The following is a 25,076-nucleotide window of genomic DNA, read 5'->3' on the forward strand; positions in this document are numbered from 1 at the left end:
AGGATGCACTTCCAGTCTGTTCAGCCATACCCTGCAAAGCACTCCTCCCACTAGCACGTGCATGCCTGACCGGCTCTTGTGTCTTGAGGCCCCCTTTCCTCCCACCTCATCCGGCAGCTTGAAAGAGACATGCTAAATCTCTGTGCAGAAAACAGCTGCTCCATTGCTGCGTTCAAACTGAAATGAATTTGTTCAGGTTCTTTTTTTAGTGGCTTGGTTTCATTTGGAGGGAGTTTTTTACCCTTTATTTTTTAGAAACTAAACTAGCTAAATTTCTAAATGAAATGTTGTTTCAAAACAAAGTCAAAAGTTGTTAGGTCACAACAAATCATTTTAACTTTTTTGAAAAATTCCTCCCCACCACTGTGTTTTGGGTGAAACTGTTCACTGAATTCAACCCAAATTCATTCATAGTTGTGGTTGACCCAAAGCTTCAGTTTTTGACCAATAAACTTTTTCTCCAGACATTTGTACCCAGCTCTAGTAGCATGGATTTTTGACCAGGGGGTTGGACTAGATGACCTCCTGAGGTCCCTTCCAACCCTGATAGTCTATGATTCTACCTGTGTTGCTGCTATACAGAGAACAAAGCTACATCTCTCTCTGTACTGACTGACTCATTGAAGTACAAAAGCTGCGGGAATCTCACCAGATAGAGAAGCTGCCTCTTCTCTAAAGATCCAGGTAAAGATCCAGGTTCATATCTTGGCTGCTGAGGAGGGACACCCTCAACTCCAGCTTCTTAGATGGGCAATTCCACCTGCAGGTGACAAGGGCTATAGCTGACCATGACGTGCTGAATGCAGAGTTCACTGCCGTATTGTGGCTGGAGCCATATTTTACCTACAGACCAAAGGGGCTCTACGGAGTTATTCTAACACAAGAAATAAGAGCTGATACGCTATAAGACAAACCCCACATGTATTTGATTCTACGGCTAACGTTACTGTTTGGTATTCCACACACTTAGTGGAGGGAAGGGGCCCTTCTAAGCATGAAAGAATCTATGTGTTGTCCATCCCTGATGAGCAGTGCCAGTTTTTACATGGAACTGGAGCAGAGACAGGGATTTGAAAAGAGGCCAGTGTATGACATCCCAGCTCGTGCCAGCTGACACCAGACAGTAGATCCCACATCATCACTTAGGCATTAACCCAAGCAGAGAGGCAGGCATACAGAGAGCACTAATGGATAGGAGAGTCCTTCAGGCTCTAACATGATGCTTGTGGTAGCTCAGATGTACATTATTCCTCTTCTAAACAGCAGCCCCCTTGGCCAGCATCTGGGCTTTCCAGCTGACACATTCCTTCTTCACTTGGTTTCAGCTGTAACTCATTAGTGTGAAGCTGGAAAAACACCGATCCATATCGCTGACATTGGGCTGAACAGTGAGAGGCGCTGAGCATTGCAGGTGCTCAGCAACCCCAGGATTTACCCCCATGTTTCTAGCCAGGTGAGCTAAGGCTGTGATGGAAGATCATGAGATCTCCTGCATAGGGATGTGAGCTGAAGGAGGAAGGATTTTTGTTTACCCCTCATACAGCATTGGCTAAAATTGGCGAGATTCTTTACAGCGGCCCTGAAGCTATTGTATGTTGGCAACTGCTGGAAGCAGGGCGTTGGACTAGAAGGACCCTAGCATAGCCAATCCTAGGTTCTGTTTTGCCATGGGGTGCATGCTGGCAGTTTCCTGGCAGCTGCACTTCTGCAGCTGTGCAGTATGCTGAGATTTGGATGGAATAACCATGGTACTTTGCCCTTCTACAGAGTCCTCTTCTACTGGAGGGCATCCAGTTCCTTTCCAAACACGAATCGAGCCCCACCTGAGGTAGCTGTCATGACTCCTATTTTATAGTTGGGGACCCTGAGAAATACAAAGGTGATTTGACCGAGATCACGTGCCGTGAGGAGGAGAATAGATCCTCGTTAAGGTTCCAAGCCCCTGGATGCTAACCATGAGATCCACTGTTCCTAGTAGATTCCATGGCAATGGAATCACCACCACAACCTGCCTACAAGGAGCTTTCCGGGAAGGTGGGTGGGTAGCAGGTATAGGAGGAGCTGTGTCGTGTACTGGGTTGAGTCTGAGACACGCTCTTCCTTGGGGTAAATTGATATTTTATTTGATAAGCACCTGTCCAATTTACCAAGGGAAAAACAAACAAAACCTCTGGGATTTAAAATAGAGACTGGGGGAAAAAAGCCCTATTGTGAAGCCTTTCGGTACATTTAATATGTGCTTTCTCAAGTCACCTCCCTGGGGAGAAAGTGGTATCTATCTCTCTCTATTTTTTTTAACTAATGAGGTTCCATTTTATCAATTAGCTGGTTTTCTCTAGATCCCCATGGCAACACAGCACTGCTGTTGAATTTCTGCTCCTTCTGGCAACCAGAGTGCCTGGCACATAGCTGGGGAATAATAGGATTAGAGTGGGGTTCTGTAAGGTACAGGAAACACATGGATAACGTTTACAGTGCACCATTTTCCTGCTCAATTCTTGTTCTATTTTCTCCTCCGGGGAACAAGCTCTCTCTTCCCCCCTTTGATTTAAATTTTACGATGACAGTATCTGGGCAATGTAAAATAGCAGCAGCTCTGATGTGCTGTGAGAAATCAAAGGGCGCTGAGTGAGTAGACATGTGGCTTCCATTTAGTATATGCTACCAAAACCTGCCTAATGAGAGGGCTTCAGTCAAGGGTATCCCTGTTAGTCTCCACAATGTGCATCTGTCCTGTACCTGCTGCTCCAAGTCTGAGCGCTTTCAGAATGATTCCTTGCTCCTGTAACTACTAGGAAATGTCTTTCTTACCCCTTCCTGCCTGCTGGAATGTCCAAGGGCTGGAAGAGGTGCTCTCCCGTATGGAGCAGTCCTTGCAATTTAGCAGCATGTCTTCCTTTAGCATTTTAACAGGAGCCAAACAATTGGGCTGAGGATCTAGTGCATCAAATTAAAACCTTTTAACCTCTTCAGTCCTTCCTGGAGTGGAACGTGTTATGCCCTTGAAGTGCTGGCATCTGAAAACAGGGTTGCGGGTACGTGATGTACAGTCCATCACGGGACCCGAATAGGGTGACCAGATAGCAAATGTGAAAAATCGGGACAGGGGGTGGGGGCTAATAGGAGCCTATATAAGAGAGAGACCCCAAAATTGGGACTGTCCCTATAAAATTGGGACATCTGGTCACCCTAGACCCAAATCTTGACTAACATGCCAGGTATGTCAGGCAGCCTCAAAGCAGTTAATTAGCAAGCAAGAATGGCCGAAACGTTTAAGAGGACCCGGACCCCTCAAGAACAACAGTTCTGGGGCCTGGTGGCTCAGAGCTGGCCATACAATCCACGTGCGTTCCAAACGATACAGGGCAAAAGACCCGGGCCACTTTTTATTTACGGGGAGGGAGATTAGAGCAGGTCTCCTGGGTTCTGTTCTTGGCTGTGCCACTGACTCACAGAATGACCTTGGGTCTGTCACTTAACTTTATAAGTGAACAGTAGTGCAGATGTTGCTGATGGTTTTCCCCTTGTGAGAGATCTGCCTTCCAAGTGAGTGGAAAGCATCAAATGCTGTCATTTGTTGGCCTCTATCCTTGATTTGGAAAGTTCCCCAGTTGTGTTTGGCAGCTTTTACACAAGGCAGAGAGATCTCTCATATCTCTGCCTCCGACTGCCCTGTATTTTATCCCTTTGTTTCTCCCCTCGGTTGCTGGCTTCCTGAGTCTGGTGTTCCACTGGCCTCAGTAAAATATAACTAGATGGCAACAGACAGAGGGGAGACCCAGCAATGAGTGGTCTGTTTTAAAGATGCTGCAGGATACTGCAGGTCCCATACCCTGGGAGCTCCATGGGATCTTATTAGAAAGCAGGAGCAGGCAAACCATTATATCTTGTGACTCCAGGCTTAGTGGCAAAGGGCATGGAGCTCCAATGTGGTGATGATCAGTGTATCAAACTCAACAGACAATCCCATCACAATACCCAGTAGAGGGTAGGGTGACGAGATAGCAAGAGTGAAAAATTAGGGTGGGGATGGGAGGTAGAAGGTGCCTATATAAGACAAAGTCCCAAATGTCAGGTTGCCCCTATAAAACTGGGACATCTAGTCACTCTAGTAGAGGGCAAGCTCAGAGCATGGGAACGATGTTGACTTTCCCTGTGCTCTGAGGACAGGCATCCAGAAAGCTGGCCTTTCATAGCCAGCCACTTCCCCATACTGCTGGCCCCTTCAGGTCACCTCCACACTGTGGATGGACTGCCAGACATCTCTGGAGTAGTGTCATATAGAACAAGACTATTCAGAGTTACAGTGGTAAATAGTTTTTTAAAAAATGAAATGGGTAGAAACCTTCATGCTTCAAGGGAGTAAGCCAACCTATAACTATTGGGGGTCAGGAGGAATTCCATAATTATTCCATAATTGCCTACTGCAGGGTTTTCTGCACCTGCCTCTAAAGCATCAATGGCTTGGATACTGGATTAGAGGGACCACTGGGGTCTGGCTGTTCTGATGTTCCTAGAATTGTGCTGATAATTAAGAGTTGAGGCTGTCAAATTTGAAACTGGATGCAGTGTTGTTGTAGCTGTGTTTGGTCCCAGGATGTTAGAGACACGAGGTGGGTGAGGTAATGTCTTTTATTGAGCCAACTTCTGTTGGTGAGAGAGACAAGCTTTTGAGCTTACTCAGAGCATTTCTTCAGGCCTCAAGAAATGGTCTGTGTAAACGTCTCTCTCTCATCAACAGAAGCTGGTCCAATAAAAGATACGGCCTCATCCACCCTGTTTTTCTAAATTTGAAAGGGCAAAGATTGGGTTTAGCTTGGCTATTGTGAACCTGTGTGTTTCTCCTGTTTAATAGTTTACAGAGCCCCAAAGTCTGCTAGGGGCTTTATGGAAATCTTAGAAAGACACAGTCCCTGCTCTGAAGTTGGATCCTCAAATTGTAGATGACAAACAGTCCAGGGGGAATAGGACGAGGAAGGGCCATCTTTTCATCATGTGATCAGCGTGGTTACTCACTTTATGCTTGCGCTAGTTCAGATAATTATTTTATATACAAATAGTGCAGAAGGTGCAATGCGCTCCCTCGGTATAGGCATGGTGGAAAATGGGGAACTGTTTTATGGAACCATTCACCCAGTCCTAACAAATAGTAATAGCCCTGACTGTGAGATTGCTCTGCTAGCCCTGTTCAGGGGTCGGCTTCTTTTCAAACTCTCCTAATTATTTACTGCATTTAGATTATGGTAATTAGATTGTGTGACTGAAATGACGTAATTACTGTAGTTCTGCTGCCACAATTTTGTTAAGCAGGGATCTGAAACTGAGGCTGAATGAAGTCCTGCTAAGCTCTCCTCTCCTGCTGAGAACAATATCAACTACAGGAAAGATTCATGGACAAGTCAGTTGTTATGAATATATGTGGCTGGGAGGAGTTAGTGTGTGCTGGTGTGTTAGCAGATGGAATTCCAGAATTTGTTTCCAACTCTGCCATTGATTTTGTGTGTGAGAATTTAGGCAAGTCTGTATTCCATTCAGTGCCTCAGTTTCCCCATCTGTAAAAAAGAGGGTAATAATATTTACCTCACAGAGATGCTGTGAGGTTTAATATAAACTATATTTTGGTCCCTAGTTGACAAGCCCTGCAGAAGTGCAAAGAGTTCTGTGCTGAAGCTCTTTAAGGATGGTCTTGGATATACACTGTAATAAAACTGCTTTGATCATCCATGAATCCGGACGCTTCAATAAAGGCTAAGCCAGTGTCTAAGGCCCATGATGCAGCAAAGCACTTAAGAATGTGCTTACTTGCTTTACTGAATCCAGGTCTGAAACAGGAATATAAATTGTGCTTTTAATTTTCACCTTATTACACATACCTGTCAATATTATATAAATATAAATAGATAGATACATGTTACTGAGAGCACCTTGGATTATTAAAATTGAAAGAATCTTTATCGCACAATTTGTTGTTCCTGATTTATACTACTCGTTTACTTTCATTTGCACTTGTGGACCATAAAACTAGAATAGTTGGTTTTATTTTGGGTTTATAGTCAGTTTTACTTCAAGGTTCTCATGCACAAATCCAGTGCTGATTGTTTGTTTTCCAGCTGGTAAATGTTTGAAGGTAATTAAACAAATAACATCTCTCCCATCCAACCTCCTCTTTGTATTTGAAATAGGTAATGAAAAGCCTGAAAATCTTGTTTTGCAAAAAAAAATTAACAGAAAAGCTAGTTCTTGGACATAGCCTACTTGTCTGTATTCCTTTGATGTGCTGGCTGTTACCAGAATGGGAGAGAAATGGGCTTGAAAGTAATTTAAGGCATTTATAAAAACTTTTTAAAGAGAAAACTTCTGAGGATGGGCAAATTTCAGAGCAGGGTTGAAAACCAGCATGGAAAACAGCTCAGGAACAGAAGTGTATTCACAGCTTTGAGGCAATGAGCTGAGCTATCATGGTCATTGTGCTAGATCAGGAGTTGGCAACCTCTGGGACGCAGCTCGCCACGGTAAGCACCCTGGCGGGCCGGGCCAGTTTGTTTACCTGCTGCGTCGGCGGGTTCAGCGGACCACGGCTCCCACTGACCGCAGTTCGCCGCAGTTCGCCTAGTCGTCTAAAAATGTAACATGAAGAATAGGGTCCGATTGTCTGATACTCCTTCTCATTGGGTAGTTCTGTATTCCACAGACAGTCTCACTGAAATTAATTGGGCTAATCACAGTGTTAAGGGACTTGTTGTGTGAGTAGGGATATATCTCAGGCTGGCCCAGAGAGTTTACTAAAGTGAGTTGCCTCAATGATGTTGATTAGATTATGTTCAGTAGCAAAATTTTGCAAGATTGGGCCGTAATTTTTTTTTTTTAAGTTTAGATTATCCATGTGTCGCCAGATGCAGTGCTCTCTTCCTGAGTCTGCAGTCAGACTGACACAATAGCTCTCAGAGGCGTGTGAGCTTCATTTACTGCAGTGGCTATCTGCTGGCTCTGAAGCCTGATGATCACTGAAGTGTCAGCGCTCAGAACTATTTCCCTGCTGGTTGTTTTAGCAGAAACGTTACATTCTGCAGGGAGTGCATTTAGCTCTAACAGAACTAGAGTAGAGCACCTTTGCTGGTTTTGTTTTGACTGCTCAGCTACACCTCTGGAAAAGCTGGGAAAATCTTGGTTCAGGGGCTTTTTTGTTTTTTGGACTTTCCAGAAGTTGGCACCAGACCTGTCATGCCCGTTACTTCTGAAAGAGCTGGGGGGAACGGCAGAGGCTGAGTGCTAGTGAGCGGGGAACCTGAGCAAGGTTTGCAGGTCGCTTCAGGGAAGCGCTCACAAACCTGAGTGCTTGCTGGAATGATCTGAACCTCTTCCATTAGTGGACGTGGCACAAGGTGAAGAGGAAAGCACTTGTGGGTTCTAATCCTGCCACTGCCAATGACTTGCTGTGTGATACTGGGAAAGTCGCAGCACAGTGGATTAAATTCAGCATGCATGGAAGTGGGAACAACTCCTGCTGACTTCAAAGGGAGGTTTACCCATCGATGCCAGGGGTGATTTTGTGCTTTGTGCCTCGGATTCCTCTTGAGTAACAACAGGGGTGATAACACCTCTCTCTGTCACTGAGTTGATAAGATTTCATTCATTCATTCATATTCCTCGAATGGCAGGCTCTGGGCAGCGCTGGATACAATCGTGTTATTTGTTGCTGTACAGTTTGCAAACTTGGGCTGGAAACTTCTTGGTAACAGGCTTTCTTGAGCTACTTCTGTTATCCCATTCCTAGCTGGGTTGGCAGTGCCGCAAGAGTCTCGTGGAAATCAGTGAGCAGAGAGCAGCTGCCAAAATGAGGCTTCTTGTAGACTGGAATGAGTTTGCTTTCTTTAGAGTTAACCTTTTTGAAGTCAGAAGCCTAACCGCCAGGTGCTGTATGTGCTGAGTATTTGCTAAGCCTCCATTTTGTGGCGCCTATCATCCTGTCACTTTGCGTTTTGGCTGAAGGTTCAAGCTGGCTTTTATTTCATTTGAAGCACCTTGGCTCATGGCTAACACATGGGTGCACACAGCATGTGGCCAGTGGTAGGTGGCATGCACTGAAAGGCATAGTCCGAGATCTCAATGTTACTGAGCAGCAAGGTGGTTTGAAAGTCCAGTGGGCTAATGGGGGAGGGTGCCTGACTCAGTGTTTCATAGTGCTCGTCTATGTGATGCATTAGTCTGAGCCAGCAGGGTGTAAGTCCTGGTGCGCACTAGCGTGTCGTGCACAAAGTGTCCATGTGGTCCCTGTTGCTGCACACTAAAAGGTCCCTAGTGTATGTTAGTATAGTTCCATTTCAAACAGTACTTCATTAATGTGCCCCAGGGAACTTTTAGTGTGCACCAGCAGCGTCCTCATGGACACAGTGCTCACTAGAATTTACACCCCTCCCTAGTGCGAGGACTGAGTTAGGCTTTTTTACTTCAGTTTTCTTATACTGAGACTAGTCCAGTTGGTCCCCTTACTGGCTGCATCTCTTACAAGCCGGATGCGAAGAGCCGCACAAAGGAAGCCATTTGCAGTGCACAACAGCAGCAAGTTTGGCTGGTCCTGCAAAAGCCAGGAGCTATGCTACGCACCCTCAAGCACCATCTACTAGCACTTTATCTATTAACTCATTGCATATAGTGAGCACTGCCCTAACACCACCAGGGAAAACCAATTCCCCATTTTTCGTAGAAGCAATTTCCTCCCTGAGGAAAGGTGGAAAATGAGCTGCCTTGGGCCTCGTAGGCTCTTTGAGCACCTGTCAAGGTTCCTTCTGCTGCCCTTTATTAACAGGGCTGCCCAGTGCGGGGGGCAAGTGGGGCAATTTGCCCCGAGCCCCGTAGGGGCCACCATGAAAGTTTTTCGGGGCTTCTGGAGCGGGGCCCTTCACTCGCTCCGGGGGCCCCGGAAAACTCTCATGGGGCCTGGGTCCCCCGAGCGTCTTCCGCTCCGGGTCTTCGGCGACAATTTGGCGGCGGGGGGCCTCTGCCGCTGAAGACCTCAGGCCCCCTGAATCCTCTGGGCCACACTGTTTATTAATGTTCTTAGTGCTACTTCTGCAAAGTGGCCTACAGACAATAACTACCTACCCTAATATCCTTCCAACACTGCTCTGAGGTTGGTAGTAAGTAGTTTTATTTCTGACTCTCCTCCTGTGAATGGGGAAACAGACACAGGTGGGTTCTTAATAATACGCCTGATGAGGCAGATCCTGGGCTGAAGTTGAATTGTTTATGGACAAGTCCCCTCTTCAGCTGCAGAGGCGGGTCAGTGTTCCAGATGTGTAAGTAACCACTGTGGCTCCGGTCCTTGTCTGTGTCCTGTATAAATAGGTAACCTGAATGATGGTACTGGGTCTTCTAGTTTTAATACACTTTCCTCGTAATCTGGCTTCATATCACACCAAGTCCTGTTTTCCTTCAATTTGCAGGCTCACCTTTGCACAAGCAGGGTCCCACCTCCACTGCCAGCGCCGAGAAGCCAGGATCAAAGGTCACTGAGGTGGGCGATGACTTCCTGGGAGACTTCGTGGTGGGCGAACGTGTCTGGGTGAACGGAGTGAAGCCAGGCGTGATCCAGTATCTTGGGGAGACCCAGTTTGCCCCGGGCCAGTGGGCAGGGGTTGTTCTGGATGACCCGGTGGGTAAGAATGACGGCTCCGTTGGTGGCGTACGTTACTTTGAGTGCCAGCCGCTGCAGGGGATTTTTACACGGCCCTCCAAGCTGACCCGCCAGCCCGTGGCGGAGGGCTCGGGCAGCGATGCCCATTCTGTGGAGTCCCTGACAACTCAGAACTTGTCGTTGCACTCAGGGACAGCTACACCACCTCTCTCTACTCGTATCATCCCCCTGAGGGAGAGCGTCCTGAACAGCACCATGAAAACCGGAAATGAATCTGGATCTAACCTGTCAGACAGCGGGTCGGTGAAAAAGGGCGATAAAGACTTACGGCTTGGAGACCGTGTCCTGGTGAGTCTGTTATCCCTTCAATGGTCCCACTAGAATGGGCAGGTCCTGCTGTGACGTGCTTGCAATCCAGCTAGAGACAAGGGAAGGTAAGGACACAGCAAGCAGGTAGTGAGAAATGGACAACAAGCATTACAAATACCAGACAATGAGATCACTTGATTTTGCTGGCAGTAGGAGATTTTATAGACATTACATTATTTTGCACTCCTGGTTTATTCCCATGTGCATGAACAGGGCGAGGGATAGACAGCTGCGGGGGGTGGGGGAGAAGATTTGGGAAAGAACAGGATGCTGGCAGGAGGTTGAGGGTGGGTGACAGGAGGGGGCGAGAGAAGGAGTGGAGGTGAGGAACAGGAGAGCAAATGAGGGCAGGGCTGTGAAATAGAGAGATGGAGAAGGTTTACTCTTTTCTAATCCAGGTGATACATCGAGAGCTGGTCAGATTTGTGGTGCCTTGGCTGAATCTGCCCCCAAGGCTACCAGTTTTCTTGTCACATGTGGTCAAAGCTGTCACACAGCATTTTCAGGAAGCTCTCAGAGCGAACATTACTCCTTAGTGCCTCATTTTCAGGGTGCTCAACGGGAGAGACCCAGTACCTCTTTTTCAAAGAGGCAGGGGACCCACAGCTCCTATTGACATCTGCTCAATTTATGTTGGCTCAGCATGGCTGAAAATAAGGCACAGAGATTTCAGGTTGGACACTTGAAAGCAGTGGCCACTTTTCAAAAGGGTGGCCATAATTTTTGGAGGGCCATTCTTGTTTGCTCTCCCCCTGCTCCACAGGTGGTTGTAACAGCCTCACCTGAGCACCTTCCTGCAGGGCGTTAAACAGCGTGACCCAGAATCTGTTATGTGAAGTTTGTCCTTCCTCCATCTTTAGGGTGAGAATTGTGTGCCGATGTAGCTGGTTTACATTGGGGGATATATATATTTTTTAAGAATAGTGCTGCTCTGTTTGTCTGAGAGGGCAGGTACTCTTGGAGCAAAAGTTGGTGAGGTTTAATGACAGTCTTCAGTTCCTGTGGGAATTCATTCCAAAGTCTGGGACCAACCCTGAAGGCAGTACTGACTCCTGCACACACCAGCATTACTCTGAGGGTGGAAAGTTGCCTTTGCCAGGGCAGTGGAGTTGCTGACCACAATCCTCATTCTGGAGCTTTCGGTGGGTTTTTTTTTAGGTCCCCTGGTATTGAGTGCCTTGAAGACCAAGCGTTGAGATCCTGAACTTCCAGAACTAGACTCCTCAACCAGACACAGCTTTAATCACCCTTGCTGAAATTTGACTAGCCCAATGGTAGGTTCCAACAGACACATAATAAATTGGCAGGATCTCTGGTCACCAGCTACTCCCATAGGCAGGCCAAATGGATTCTCCAGCTAGTTTAGTTTTGTTCTGTATGTCTACAATTGAAAATCCAACGTCTTTAAATCTTAAAAAAGCTCAGTTGGTCTAAAAGTGGTAGTTGGTCGTTCTAGGCTAAACCAGTTGCATCATGGTAATAAGCACTTTGCTTTAATAGATGCCTAGAGGGGGAAAGAATAAAATGAAATCAGCAGTGTTGATTCTAGTGAGTTCGAATGTTATGTGTGACAGACCCAGACCAGTGGGGTACAGGAGTCTGGTAGAGGGCAAATATACTGGTCACTGGATGAGTAGTTTTCTGTTCCCTGAGTGACTAGAGCAGGGGCTGCACTGGAGTAATCAGGAACCTGCTAGAACCAATTAAGGCGACAGGCTGATTAGAACACCTGCAGCCAATCAAGGCAGGCTAATCAGGGCACCTGGGTTTAAAAAGGAGCTCACTCCAGTCAGGCGGGGAGGAGCTAGAGGAGAGGAAGTTTGTGTGAGGAGCTGGGATCAAGAGGCACAAGGAGCTGAGAGTGAGAGGGTGTGCTACTGGAGGACTAAGGAGTACAAGCATTATCAGACACCAGGAGGAAGGTCCTGTGGTGAGGATGATGAAGGTGTTTGGAGGAGGCCATGGGGAAGTAGCCCAGGGAGTTGTAGCTGTCATGCAGCTTTTATAAGAGGCACTATAGACAGCTGCAATCCACAGGGCCCTGGGCTGGAACCCGGAGTAGAGGGTGGGCCTGGGTTTCCCCCAAACCTCCCAACTCCTGATCAGACAGAGGAGGAGTTGATCCAGACTGTGGGGAAGATCACTGAGGTGAGAACATCTGCCAATAAGCACAGGACTCACCAAGGTAGAGCAGGAACTTTGTCACATATGGTTCATTTTAACTCTGGAGACAGGTCTTACTTGTTTCCTCGGGCAGTGGGGAGGGGAAATAAGCATTTACCATGATAGCAAATGTCAGGAAGAATTAGTCAATGGAACACGAAATCTTCTGTGACTGTATCGCCTTGCAACGTGACTAGAATCAAAAGATAAAGGTAATTTTAACAGACAAACATGACAGGTTCCAAAGTGGTTGGGCTGGGTAAGTCCTAGGCAATCTCTTTACCATTTTAAAGTTTCTGCTACTGCTTTTGAGCTGTCTGCTTTTTGTACCTTTTGACACCTGATAGCTATGGTGATGGTTGCACTAGAAAAGCTAGATAGACAGATCTACCTGGGCAATAGTGCAGTAGCAGCCAACATTGTCAGTTCTCCGCTGAGCTGGTATAGACCATTTCAGGGCGAGTAGGTCTATACCAGCTTGACGTCAGGACTTAGCTAGGAACAATGCTCCCAGTGCCTAGTGAGTAGGGGCTAAACATCTTTCTAAGCCAGTGTTGATTTCTGACCTGAAAAGGCTTCTCTGCAGAAGAGCTGGGGGAGCGATTCATAGCAAATGATTTATTAGGTAAACAGAGCCCTCCTTGCTGTGTGCGAGATCTCTGCTGGCAGTCATTGTATTTCTTAATTGCTTCGTCATTCACAACGACGAGCTGATGCTTTATGCAAACATAGCTCAGCCTATGGGTCGCTTGTGGACCCTCGCCGCAGTCATGGCTTTGAGTATTGGCTGTTCCCGTTAAGTGCTCACCTAGGTCATTTGGCATTATTTATGCTTCCGAAGTGACTGGTTGAGATGTTTATAGATCAGAGAAGAAGCTATTGAGGTAGGAACAGTCCTGCACTGGATTTATACAAAAAGAGGTGGGAGAGACTGGACTAAGTCAATGGGGCTGCCTAAGTCCCCAGTTCAGAACAGCCCTGGTGCACACGCCTAAGTCCATTCCTATTCCGTACAGCACAGAAGCATGTGCATCTCATTAACTGCATGTGCTTAAGGGCTGTCCTGCATAGGAATGCTTTCCTGAGCAAGGGCCTAAGGCCGGGTCTACTCTAGAAACATTGCCAGTATTTGTGTGTCGGGGTGTGATTTTGATTTTTTTTATAAGATGTTTTTACACCAGCAAACACCCTAGTGGAGGTGCAATTATACCAGCCTAAAAGTGCTTTTGCCAACATAGCTTATTTTGCTCTGGGAATCAGTATAAATTCTATTGACAGAAATACTGGTACAAGCTGCAGTTACGCTAGGTGGGTTTGCTAGCATAGCTATACCAGTATAGCTCCAGCAAACCTTTTCTAGTGTAGGCTTGGCCTAACTCGTTTTCAAGCTGGCCATGTGAACACTGGCACAAATACAGTTTTGCACAAGTATTCAGAAGACTTTGGCTGTCAGTGATCATTCTTCTGGGTTGAAAAACAATTCCCTTGTAACTGAGTTGTGAATATCACTGAAGTAAATTTGTAGATTATTATCCAACCAAATCTCTGCCCATACTTTTTTTTTTTTAAATATAGCATTCACCTGCCTTTTGTTTCTGCCATTTCTCTTGAAGTTCAGACCTTGCCAGAAAAGGCTTCTTTTACCAGTCATCTCAGTTCTCATTCTCTCTCCTTCTGCATCACTAACTTATTTTAACATCATTTGAACATGTTTGAAAAGAATTTCACAATGTCTTTGTATTTGGCTGCTTCAGGATCCCCTTGATTTGCTTTCCCTTGAGTTGATCTCTTTCTGCCTTGTATTTAGTCTCTCAAATACTTGCCATAAAGACCTGGCCGTTGATCTCAAGTGGTTTTGCAATTCATCTTCCCAAACTAGTTCTTCTGAGGCCTGAATACTGCCCTCTATCCATATTAACATCAGTGGAAGTTCCCTGACACTCATCAAGAGCAAAGTGTGGTCCTTAATCTTATCGATTAGTAACGGAATAGCCTTGGTAAGTCCTAGGCTATGCCCCTGCCCATGTGGGATTGTTGTCTCCCCAGTACCTACTACAGAACTGGGAAGTTGCAGAAACTCCAGTTAAGTGAGTGTATCATAGGCTGTTTGGTGAGGGCCTACTCTTGTAGGAGTTCCCTTCCAGTACTCAGCACGTCCCTCTCATTAGATCAGGACTGACCGTGAAAACTCATCGAGTGTTTTGAGCAGTCCAGAGACGTCCTGGTCTGATGGGCCACTCCGTGGGAAACCACGCTGACGTCTTTCCCCGGCTGCAGAAGCTGATGTTCCCCCACCCCCTGAGAACTTTTGGCAGAATTCTCCCCTACAACTCCGTGTAGTCACAAATCACGATAGCCTGGCCCCTGCTGCCTGGCTTGCCTGCATCAGAGTAGGAGGCGCAATGAGCCGGGTGCATGGCTCTGACTCACTGCTGTCTGCACCCACTCAATCAACTACTTTGTGTTGGTTTTTTTTTAAATACAGGTTGGAGACTGGCAATATTTATTTATTTTTGAGAGACTAGAAACTGAATTCCCCAGGATCCTGGTGCTCAGTGCACGTCTGCTCAGACCACCGTGCTGGCAATTTTTTACTGACTGCAGTCGAACTAACACAACAGTTCCTCTGATAGCAGCATTTGGGAGAGTTCATCCTGTCTTGAGAACTATTCTGTTTGTGTTCAGTGGTCCCAGAGAGCAGAAACCTCCCCTGAGCCCCCTGCTAGGGATAACCTTCCACTTTGGGAAGTCCCCAGCAGGCACGGAGCCAGTGGAGCCAGTTCCTTTGCCTCTCTCCCCACAGCTTCCTGGAGACTGTAGCCTGCTGGTATGCATGAGAGAGCAGCTCCCAGTCCATGCCGAGGCTGGGGTTGGGGCAGAGAATCGAGCTGTAAAAAGCTCCCTGCACATCGAAACGAAAGCCGGGCGCAGCAGAGAATCTGCCCCAAGGATTTTAAAATGTGTTGCAGTCAAATGTTAAGTGACTGTCACTGTAAATATGCTTCCAAAACTAGAAATAGGCTCAGATACCAGACAACTGCTGGCCTGTCCAGTCACTTTTTTTTCCATTTAAAAAGTTCATTATTTAAAATATTTTTTTTAAAAATACTTAACCAGGGAGAAAACATGATGGTGGGCGCTTGAATCCAAAGCGTGGGAAATGTAACCCTGATGCCGTTGTGATCCCAGAAGTAAAGACGAGAGGAAGCTGACTTTTAAAAGCAGCGCAAGAAATGGCATTTAAATCCCGCTAACGTTGTGGCGGAAAATGGCAGCTCAGGAAATTCAGTGTTGCGATAGACTTGCCCTCCTTAATTCACACCACATGTGTCTGCCTCGCCTTTCCTCCCTCCCCCGCTTGCGAATGAATGATGCAGTGTGTCTCTGCCTCTTCCTGTGGCAATGGCAGCTGCAGGGAGGGAAAAGCTCCCACCTTAGAGGGACACCATGAGGTTGCTGGGTCAGAAAGAAAAGGCTTCTAGACAGTGGCCCATATGGAAAAATTTACCTGCATGAGTTCTATTCTTCTTGATCTTTCCCCCTCTTCCCCCCCCCAAACCCCCCAAAAAACGGTTCCCATTGTGGAACTAAAAAACAGACCAGAGAATTATTTTAATTACTTTCAGACCAACAGATCATAAAGTAGGTTTAACAAAAACAAACTCTTGATCTACAACAACTGTGGTCTTTCTAAACTCTGGTCCGGACAGTGGTATATAGTGCAGACTTGTATTGTTTGGTTACCCTGTCCTCCTCCTTCATGCCAGCCTTGCTTCATTCACCTCTTGTGGCCTATCTGGAAGCTCTTTGGCATAGCCTCTGTCATGTACTAAATTTGTACAGCACCTAGCACAATGGGGCCCCTCCTGGTTGAGGCCTTTAGGTGATGATGGAATATAAATGATTAATAATCACTGTATCACCCACCCACCCCCAAGATCAATGGAGAAATATTCTGAACTTTTTTGGGAGGGGGTTTCAGTGAAGCTACTATCCTAAAAAGCAGAAGCTATCGAATGAACATATGCTGTGATTTAGTCTTATGCAGACTCTTCCAGTGGCTCCTAGAGGTCTGAATGAGGATTGAGCTCCCTGCTGCGCTCGGTACTGTGTAGACACGCAGGCCTAGAAAGAAATGGTCTCTGAAATGCTTGCGGTTTAGGCTGAGATGCAAGAGAGAAATGGCAGGAGGGGAGGGTGAGGATAAACAGCAGTGAGATTGTGGGGTTACATCGTCCAGTGATGTGTCCTTGATTCAGCAGGTATCTCTGCTGTAGCAGAGTGCAAAATGCAACTAATTATGCTTTGTACTGAAACCTGAGAAGGAATCATAATTGGAAATAAGCACTCTGAATAAACCTGCATACCTCAACTGCCGTAAGTAAATCTCTGCTCATTCGTTCTACAGATTAATGCTACAGTGCTTACCTGACTTTATTTCCCGTGTCTGTGCTTTTCTGGAGGATACTGTGGATCTTTTCAAGTAGAGGAGAGTGTGTATTTTGTGTAAATGCTCTGTCAACAGAGCCGGGGAAGGTGGTGTAGGAGCCTCTGTTGGATTGACACCTCGTTGCTGTAAAACTTTGCATATGCTCCTGGGGTTCTGTTTTGATTCCTCTGGCTTTTCTTTAACTTCATTGGGAATCTGTTGTGTCCCAGAGCTGTTTTCGCTTTTCAGTGACTTTCTGTTCATCTGTGGCTATATTCGAAAACCCCTTCGGACACACTTCAGCAACTGGGCAAAGGGCTGGCATGGAGTTTTACACAAGGAAAATGAGATCATATTTGCCTTTGGCGCTTGCAAACTGTATGTTTCCTGCAGATGTAAGAATGACATTAACGTTCTAAAGCCAACGTTGTAGAATTCTCCTGCTGTCATGAAAATCATTGCTGAGCAGTTAAAACTTACTTTAGCTAGACCAGAGCTTCCCAAATTTATTGTCTGTGGAGCACTCAGGGTTTGCCTACACTGCTGTTAGACACCTGCAGCTGACTTGGGCGAAGGGGCTGTTTAATTGAGGTGTAAATGTTTGGGCTCAGGCTTCAGCCCAAGCTCTGGGAACCCCGCCAGGGTCCTTCAGCCCAAGCTCCAACCCGAGCCCAAATGTCTACATCACAATTAAACATCCCCTTAGCCTGAGCTCCGTGAGCCTGAGTCAGCTGGTACAGGCCAGCCACGAGTTTTTAATTGCAGTGTAGACATACCGTAACTGGTGGTCATCAGAGAAGAATTGGCTTCTCACATGGTACTGGCTCCACCCCATTTTCCAGCTGAGAGAAACAGAACAGACAGGAGTTGGGGGGGAAGTGAAGAGCTAGCGCAGACAGTATGATTAAGTGGACAAAACAACTCCTTTAAAAAACGTTAAGAATACATGAAAATACTCTCACTGCCCCATGTATGCAACTGGTGTCACTGCTGCAAATGGGAGGGGAGATCTATTAAGATGCGGTTGTTGCTTTGGAACAGTTTGGGGCCCCCCCGTAGTTTGGTGTCCAGGTACAGTAAAATGATGGTGTGGTGACCAAGGCCGTGGACTGGCAGTCAGGAGAATTGGTTCTAGGCCTGGTTCTACAACAAACAACTTTGCTTGCCTTGGGAAAATCACTTAAGTGAACACTTTCAAAAATGGCAGCTGATTTTTGGGTGCCTGATCCAAGACACCTTGGGCTTGACCTCTTGTAGGAGCTAAGCACTCTCATCTCTCATTGGCTGCATTTGCAGTTGTGGATGCCCAGTACCCCTGCGTATCAGGTCCACAGTTTCTCAAGTTGGGCCCCCAGAATGAGCAAATCTTTGTCGAATGGGTGAAGCATAATGCATAGTGGATTGTTAGGAGAACATCTCAAGGTTGTCCTTGCTTTTCAAAGAAGTCCTGACTCACCACTATGTTACATTTGGCTTCAGTGGAGTTACACGTGTGTGAAACCAGAGTAATGTAGTGCAGAATTAGGGCCTGTGACATGTGGTCATGAAAGATTTCACAAGTTTTTAGGAGAAAAGAGTTAATTTGGGTGTCTTGGCCACATTTCCACCTTCTTTGTGCCTATGAAGGAAATCTCTTTGTGTTTTTCATTTGGAGGAGTGTGGAGGTATCAAAATATGTGTTACTTTGCTGACACATGAGGGTGTTCCACCCCAGAAAAGGCTGTTTTTTCAATCATGGGGCAAGTGACTGTTCCCTGTGTCTGTCTATTAAAAAAAAAAATAAGGAGGGAAAAAAGCACTCTATAGAGGTATTGTTACCTTTAATCTTCCGCTCGAACCCGAACCGGCAGTGTGGTCGTTATTTAGCACTGAGATATGGAACCATAAATACTGAGCTGGGGTTGTACAAAGCAGCACCTAATGGAAAACTTCTTGATGCTGCAAATAAGCAGATGAGCAACTGATCTAATATATTATACGATAGATCCAAAAATCTCTGCTTTAGCTAGAACTCACTGTAGATGAAAAATGTTAGATAATGTAATCAGCCTTAGTGCCAAGAAGGTGAAAGTATAAAATGAGAGCGAGGGAGAATAAGCTGAGCTGGATATCTATGCCTGATGGAAATAGACTCTGGGTGCACCCGTTTGAGAAGGATTTGTAATTAGATTCTTCTCACCAATGTGCACTGCAAATTATTTCTTTCTGTCTGCTGTATATGCAACCCCTAGCTCCCGGTCAACTACCGAGGCATCTCATGAATAAACTAATCAAATTCATTTGATTCATTTTTTTTAAGATATAAACTCAATCTGGCAGCCTGAAGCTGAAATGGGCCTTTTACCACCCAAGTCTAAATAAGTTGAATTAATAGCTCACACATAACGAGAACTACAGCCTAAACCTCTCCAATTGAGCAGTGAGGTTGCTACTTTCTCTGCAGCCGTTTGTTGGCCTTGAATTACTTAGCAGTGCCTGAGCCCATTGGCGTTCAGCTTCGGGAAAATGGTAGCGGATATTATTCAATAGCAAATTCTGCCATTCTCTTTCTTAGCCAGTCGGCCAAGTTCATCCAAATGGTCGTGGGCTTACAGGAGGGGAGGTGTTCCAATATAACGTTTTGCAGGGGGCAGTAAGGAAGTGTCTTTTCTGGGTTTGTGTCAGTCTCGGAAGGGAGAAACCTCACCTTCTTTGCTTCCCCGAGGGACTTAGTGCTTTCAGAGAAGACATAAGTAGTATTTCATCACCTTCTTGCAAATCAGTCCAGGGGAGAGCTACAATCTGTGTCTTGGCTGGTGAATGTAACAGCTTGGTTGGCTCTAAGACCCTGTATAGAAATGTGGGCTGCTTCTGCTGAGTCACCTTAAAATCCCTGTGGTAAGACTTGAGGTAACTGTTGCATAGCTCCAACCACAGGATAACTGCGTGGGTGCCTCTCGTTGGGACAGAAGGAAGTAGGAAAGAAGAGGTGGTCCTGGAGGGGACTGTAGGGACAGCTGAACTCGGAGAAGTAGCTTAGGTTGAGGTCGGTGTTGATTTTCAGTAGCCAATAAGACCAAACCTCAGGTGGGGGGTGAACTCGGACCCCAATTCAGAGCCTGTGCTCTTGGAGCATGAAGTAGGCACCCAGCCTGCTCAGAGCATGTGATGGTGTGGATGGAAATGCGTGTTGGGGAGGTTCTGTAGGTGCCCCCTTGTCCTTAATGGATACTTATAACCTGTAGCCTGTTGTAATGGTGAAAGCATGAGACATGTAAGGGTTGACAGGACTTAAACCTGGGCCTGCAGGGCTATCACGCAACGATGCAGATCCCTAACTAGCTGCCAAAACTGCCCTGCTTCTCTGTTCCTGAACTCCCCGTACTGACCTTGGCTCAGACTTAGGTTCTGACTCCCAATCAACCCCTGGAACCTTAACATGCACCCAGATACAGTACTGATCCTCAGTCTGATTCCTGACTGTCTCCTTCTCTCACCTTCACCCAGGATCCTGACAGAACAGAGATTCAAGACATCTGCGTTCTGTCCTTGGCTCTGCCACTGACTTGTGACCTTGGGCAAGTCACTTTGCTGCTCTCTGGCTCAGGTTCTCCATTTTAAAAAGAGAGTGATAATATTGTGAGGCTTAACTCGTACATCTTTGAGGCAAGGAATTCCTGAAGTGGAAGGTACGATGGAAGCACCAAGTGTTATATTATCAATACGCTGGCAAAGGGAGTAGACGCTATGCTGAAGGAGAGAGACGAGAATATTGCTTCTAATTCCGCATGAATAAAATCCTTTAATCTTTGGTCACCTCAGCCTGACTGATTTACCGGAACCCTGTGAACCTTGGTGAAAATTATAGTTCCCCGAGGCAGGGTACTCAGCTCAGGGATGAGAGTCGAGTAAACGCCTCTCCATTCCCTCTTCTCTTCCTCCCTCTTTTTTCACACTGTCCAGCCCAAAGCAGACTTCCCCTCACACACACATGGAGTTTAAGGGAAAACAGCTCTCTAGCCCAGTGTAGACAAGGTGGTGTAACAATTCTGAAAGTCCTTTAGGGTATGTCTACATGGCAGCTGGGAGTGAGCCTCGCAGCCCGGGTTGACAGCGAGGCACTAGCTTCACTCGAGCTAGCATGCTAAAAAGAGCAGTGTGGACATTATGGCATGGAGGTTGGAGCCAGGGCGTCAGGTGGGCTTGTACTCGGGTGGCCAGCCTGTTTAGCATGCTAGCCTGAGCAGCGCTCGTGTGTGTGTCCCCCTTGTCTGGGCAGTGCACTCCCAGCTGCAGTGTAGACATACCCCTAGAAACAATCTTCTACATGGATGGCCTTGTCTACCCCAGAGCTGTCAAGTTGAGCGTATCCACACCAGCCGACCTGAATCAATATAAAGTGTGACCTGCACTGATTCAGGTGGACTGGCTGTCACCTTGGCCAGCTGTCATCATCTTGAGTTTCTTCGTGGAGATTGTCTCCTTGCTCCCTATGGAAACTTTCTTTCCTCCACCCCAAATGCCCCCAAGTGGCTCCCCTCTTTCTGGCCACGCCTCTGCCCCACATTACCATGAAAGATGGTAGAGGGGACTCTCAGCTGGTGAACTAGTGAGGTTGGTCAGCTGAGGGGACTGTCAGCTCTGATCCCTGTCAAAGATGCATAGCTGCCAGAGTTGAGTGCACACTAGTTGTGCCAGTCTGTTGTGCCTACGGTGGCATACAAGTGTCTGAATGATAAGGAGTTGGACTCAGGGCTTAACTCTATAAATTATCAGATTAACTCCACCAGTTGTCTGGCAGACAATCAGCTGTGGCTGATTTATGTGTGAACAATAGGCATGTGCCACTGAGTGAGAGACACTTACAATTGATTGGTCTCTAATGTAGAGACACTTACAATTGATGGGCCTTGTCTACACTAGAGACCAAAGTTGCTACATAACTAGTGTTCTGAAGCCTATATGTTGCGTGGCCCAAAACCAAAGCATCTCCTAGCCTTGGCTGGATTATGGAGGTTCCTGCATAACAGATAAGGATAGGCAGCTTCTTTGGATGCTGAATGTTGTATGATGGAGAGTTACGGGGTCATGGCTATTGACAGAATTCCAGACAGGAGAGACAGGAAAACCCCAACACCTTAGGTCTGTTAGTCTAGTGCAGTGGTTCTCAACCAGGAGCCCAGAACCCCCTGGGGGACTTCGAGCAGGTTTCAGGGGTCTGCCAAAATAAAGCAGAGAGGAGGGCAGATGTTAGACTCGTCGGGGCCCAGGACAGAAAGCTGAAGTCTGAGCCACGCCGCCTGGGGCTGAAGCCGAATCCTGGGCCATTTAGCTTGGCAGAGCTTCCTGTGGCATGGGACCCTGGACATGTGCCCTGCTTGCTACCCCCTAATGCCGGCCTTGGCTTTTAATCTGTTGGATATGCAGAAAGCCAGTTGTTGTGGCACAGGTAGGCCGTGGAGTTGTTATAGCATGTGGGGTGGCCTCAGAAAGAAAAAGGTTGAGAACTCCTGGTTTAGGGGTCCTTCTGTGGTCCCAAATGGGGCTTTCTTGCTGTTGTCACACAGAAATAAGAGGAAATAACAATCCCAAACCAGCTCTCCTGCCCTCATTTCGAATCAACCCTTTAGAGGCCTTCTCTGTGTGCATGCGTGCCCTCATAAGCATTCGTTTAGCTGGCATGCTGGCAAATACTCATGTTCTGCTTGCAATATAGATAATTAAAGAGGAGTTGTAAGTGACCCTCAGCAGATAAGACTGTGTCATTTAACATGGACAGCCTTTGTAACAGAGGCAGCATCGAAGGAGAAGCAGTAATTCTAGGGTTTCCTCTTGCATTGAATCCTGAAAAGATTGTTTTCTCCTTGTTGCTCGAGAGATGTGTGCAAATGTGTCTTGCATCGGCTGCATTAATAGAACTTGTATCTCTGCAAATCCAGCTGCGCCGGGTAATGGGTGCAGACTCCTGACTGAGGTTTTGGTAAAAACCTTTACAGCTTCATTGGGGACAATCCATTTTCTCTGTCCTGTATTTCTGGTCCTGTCCATTCCTTTGACTCTCACGTCCCTACATCTCCAGAGACGTCTATTGCACCTTAAAACCATGCTGCCAGCTACTCTGCAGTGAGTGACTAATTACCGGTACCTTGTGCCAAACTGGGACATAGACAGTCGGGCTGTCGTTTTCCTTTGTGTGTCTGTCTCCCTGTTTTTGAAGATCACATTTTCTCTCTTTCCCATGCATTCTGTAGCAGCTGGAACAAAACTCCCCAGGCACTGGCCAAAAAAATGCCCTCTGTAATTTAATGCTTGTGTAACACGATTCCCCACCACGAATGCTTAGCGCTGCTGGAGGCTGGGATTTTCAGTACCAAAGTTCAGGCTTCTACCACTTGAGCTACAGAAGTAACTCTGCTGGCTGTTAATAGTAGTAGAGTCCCTATCCTCTGTGTGGATGAACCACTAATGGAAGAGAAGTCACAGTTAGCATATTACAGTGACAGTCATGTACTTCATGTCCAACAGTAATCATTCCGACTTCAGCCTTCCAAATGACAGCAGTCCTCTGCAGCCGTGGAGAGTGCTCAGGATTGGTAGAGTAGATTAAAATGCATTAATCAGGCAGTGCAGTCTCCTTTCGTTGGCTTCCATCAGCGATGGCACTGTCTGTCAGTTTAGAGAGGGGTGCTGAGAACAGGGGCTGTAGGCATAGGGCGAATGGAGCGGATGCAAGGAGAGAAATGGTGAAGAGGGGAAAATTGGAGAAAAGAACAAATGAAGAGTAGAGAGAGGAGGCTGGAAACAGGCATGACTCATGCTTCTGTAGCTGCCAGGTTGAAACACTGTCTAGTCCTAATCAGCCAAAGTTGTTGAAACAATACGTTAGAAACTCTGAGGATGGTGGGATGGTGTCTGGAAGGATAAAGATCATTGACTTTTCAGCCTTAGGATAGTGGTTTGACTTCATTTTTGTCCTTTACATTATATGTTTTATGCCTTCCTTATTGCAAGTGACACAGTAGGTGTCATTGGCTTCACACATCTTCTTTTGTTCTGCCAATTCTCGGAATGAGACGCAAGCTAGATCTACTCCTCTAGCTTCACTTTGTCATAGGGTTTGAGCTAAATGCTGTCTCCTGAAGTGCTTAGAGAGCATCAAGATTGGGGAGAGGGCAGGATTGGGAAGATACTGTTCAGTGAATGACTTCTGAGCAGATCTAGAGGGTGAAACTGGACTCAAACTTCCCCACAGTTTACAGGTGTTTGGATCAGAGGCAGTTTTGGTTCATCCTGACGATGCCCCTTTCTTGGGTCAGAGTGGGGTGGGTTGTGATGGGCAAAACGGTTTGTCCTGGATGTTTTTCCTGAAGCTGAAAGGCCTGGAGAACTAGAACTGGTCTTAAAAAAAAAAAAATCATAGCTGTTTCCATTTTGCAGGGTTCAAATCTGACCCCTCCCTCCCTCTTTTTTGCAAAAAATCATTATTACTAGTGATTTCTATTGAAACAATAATCCAAGTTTCTTATTTACTGAAAACCCATTTTCTTTTTGGTGATATTTTTGATGATAATCTCAATTTAAAATTTCCACTAAAAATTTTAAAACATGACCAAGTGGGGTTAGCTGGTTGGGGTTTTTTTTGTGGGAAATTTTTCATTTTCTAAAAAGGCAATAATTGGTGGTGGTGGTTGTTTCTAAATGTGCAGCAGACTCTGTAGGCACAGTTCCTGAGTTGGGGTGGGTGGTAGTGTTTGCTTTGTCTTTGCTTCTTAGAGTAACTGTGACTTAAGCTACCCGGGGATACTTGGCATCTCTCCAGATTGGCAATGCTGCTACACATCCTTTCTCTAGGTTGCCAGTACGAATCCCATCCAGCTCAGGTAGTCCTTCCCATTCATGGCTCTGTGTGTATGTAATGTTTCCAATTACAAATGACACTAATTTAGCACCTAAGGAATGAACTGTGCACTCCTTTCAGAACAGACATGCTGAAATGGGGGGCAGTATGGGGTAGGGAAGCTACTTGTTGAATAAATAGATTTACTCTGCAGAGTGACTAGTCCAGCACATTTCACTAATCTCTGGTGTTGTGTGTACTGCCCGAGTCCAAGAGTATAGCAATGCACAGGTGTTAGAGGTGAATAAAAACATGCTTTGGAGGCAGGAACTGCAGATCAGGAGTGCATTGTCCAGCTTCTGGTTTCATAAGAAGGAACCTCACAAATATGGTTTCCTTAGGTTTCATGCCCCTAGCGACCTTGGCAACACCAACAGCCTGTTGCTGTCCTCCAGACGTTAGCCTGCTGATAGGGGTGAAAATGGCGATGCTAAAGCCAGGTCAGACTTCGCTTTTTCCCACCTCTAGGTTGTGGAGTACTTTATAAAAGCAGACATGTACTGAAGAGGAAATTGAGACACCATGAGCTGAAGTAACTTGCTTGTGGATACAGGACAAGCCAGTAGCAGAGTTGGGAAAAGACCACAGGAATCTTGTATACATCT

General features: G+C 46.4%; 1 protein-coding gene across 4 annotated transcripts in view; it reads left to right on the forward strand.

Annotated features, from left to right (window-relative positions):
• Positions 1-25,076, forward strand: part of CLIP2 (CAP-Gly domain containing linker protein 2) — a 156,791-nt gene that overhangs the window by 80,622 nt on the left and 51,093 nt on the right. For all 4 annotated transcript variants that reach the window (XM_050929439.1, XM_050929438.1, XM_050929437.1 and 1 more), the window contains one exon: positions 9,444-9,982. In XM_050929439.1, the coding sequence (XP_050785396.1) occupies positions 9,444-9,982 (539 nt within the window). The remainder of the gene's footprint in view (positions 1-9,443; positions 9,983-25,076) is intronic.

Source organism: Gopherus flavomarginatus, chromosome 19 (genome assembly GCF_025201925.1).
Source record: "Gopherus flavomarginatus isolate rGopFla2 chromosome 19, rGopFla2.mat.asm, whole genome shotgun sequence".
NCBI classification, from domain to species: Eukaryota; Metazoa; Chordata; order Testudines; family Testudinidae; genus Gopherus; species Gopherus flavomarginatus.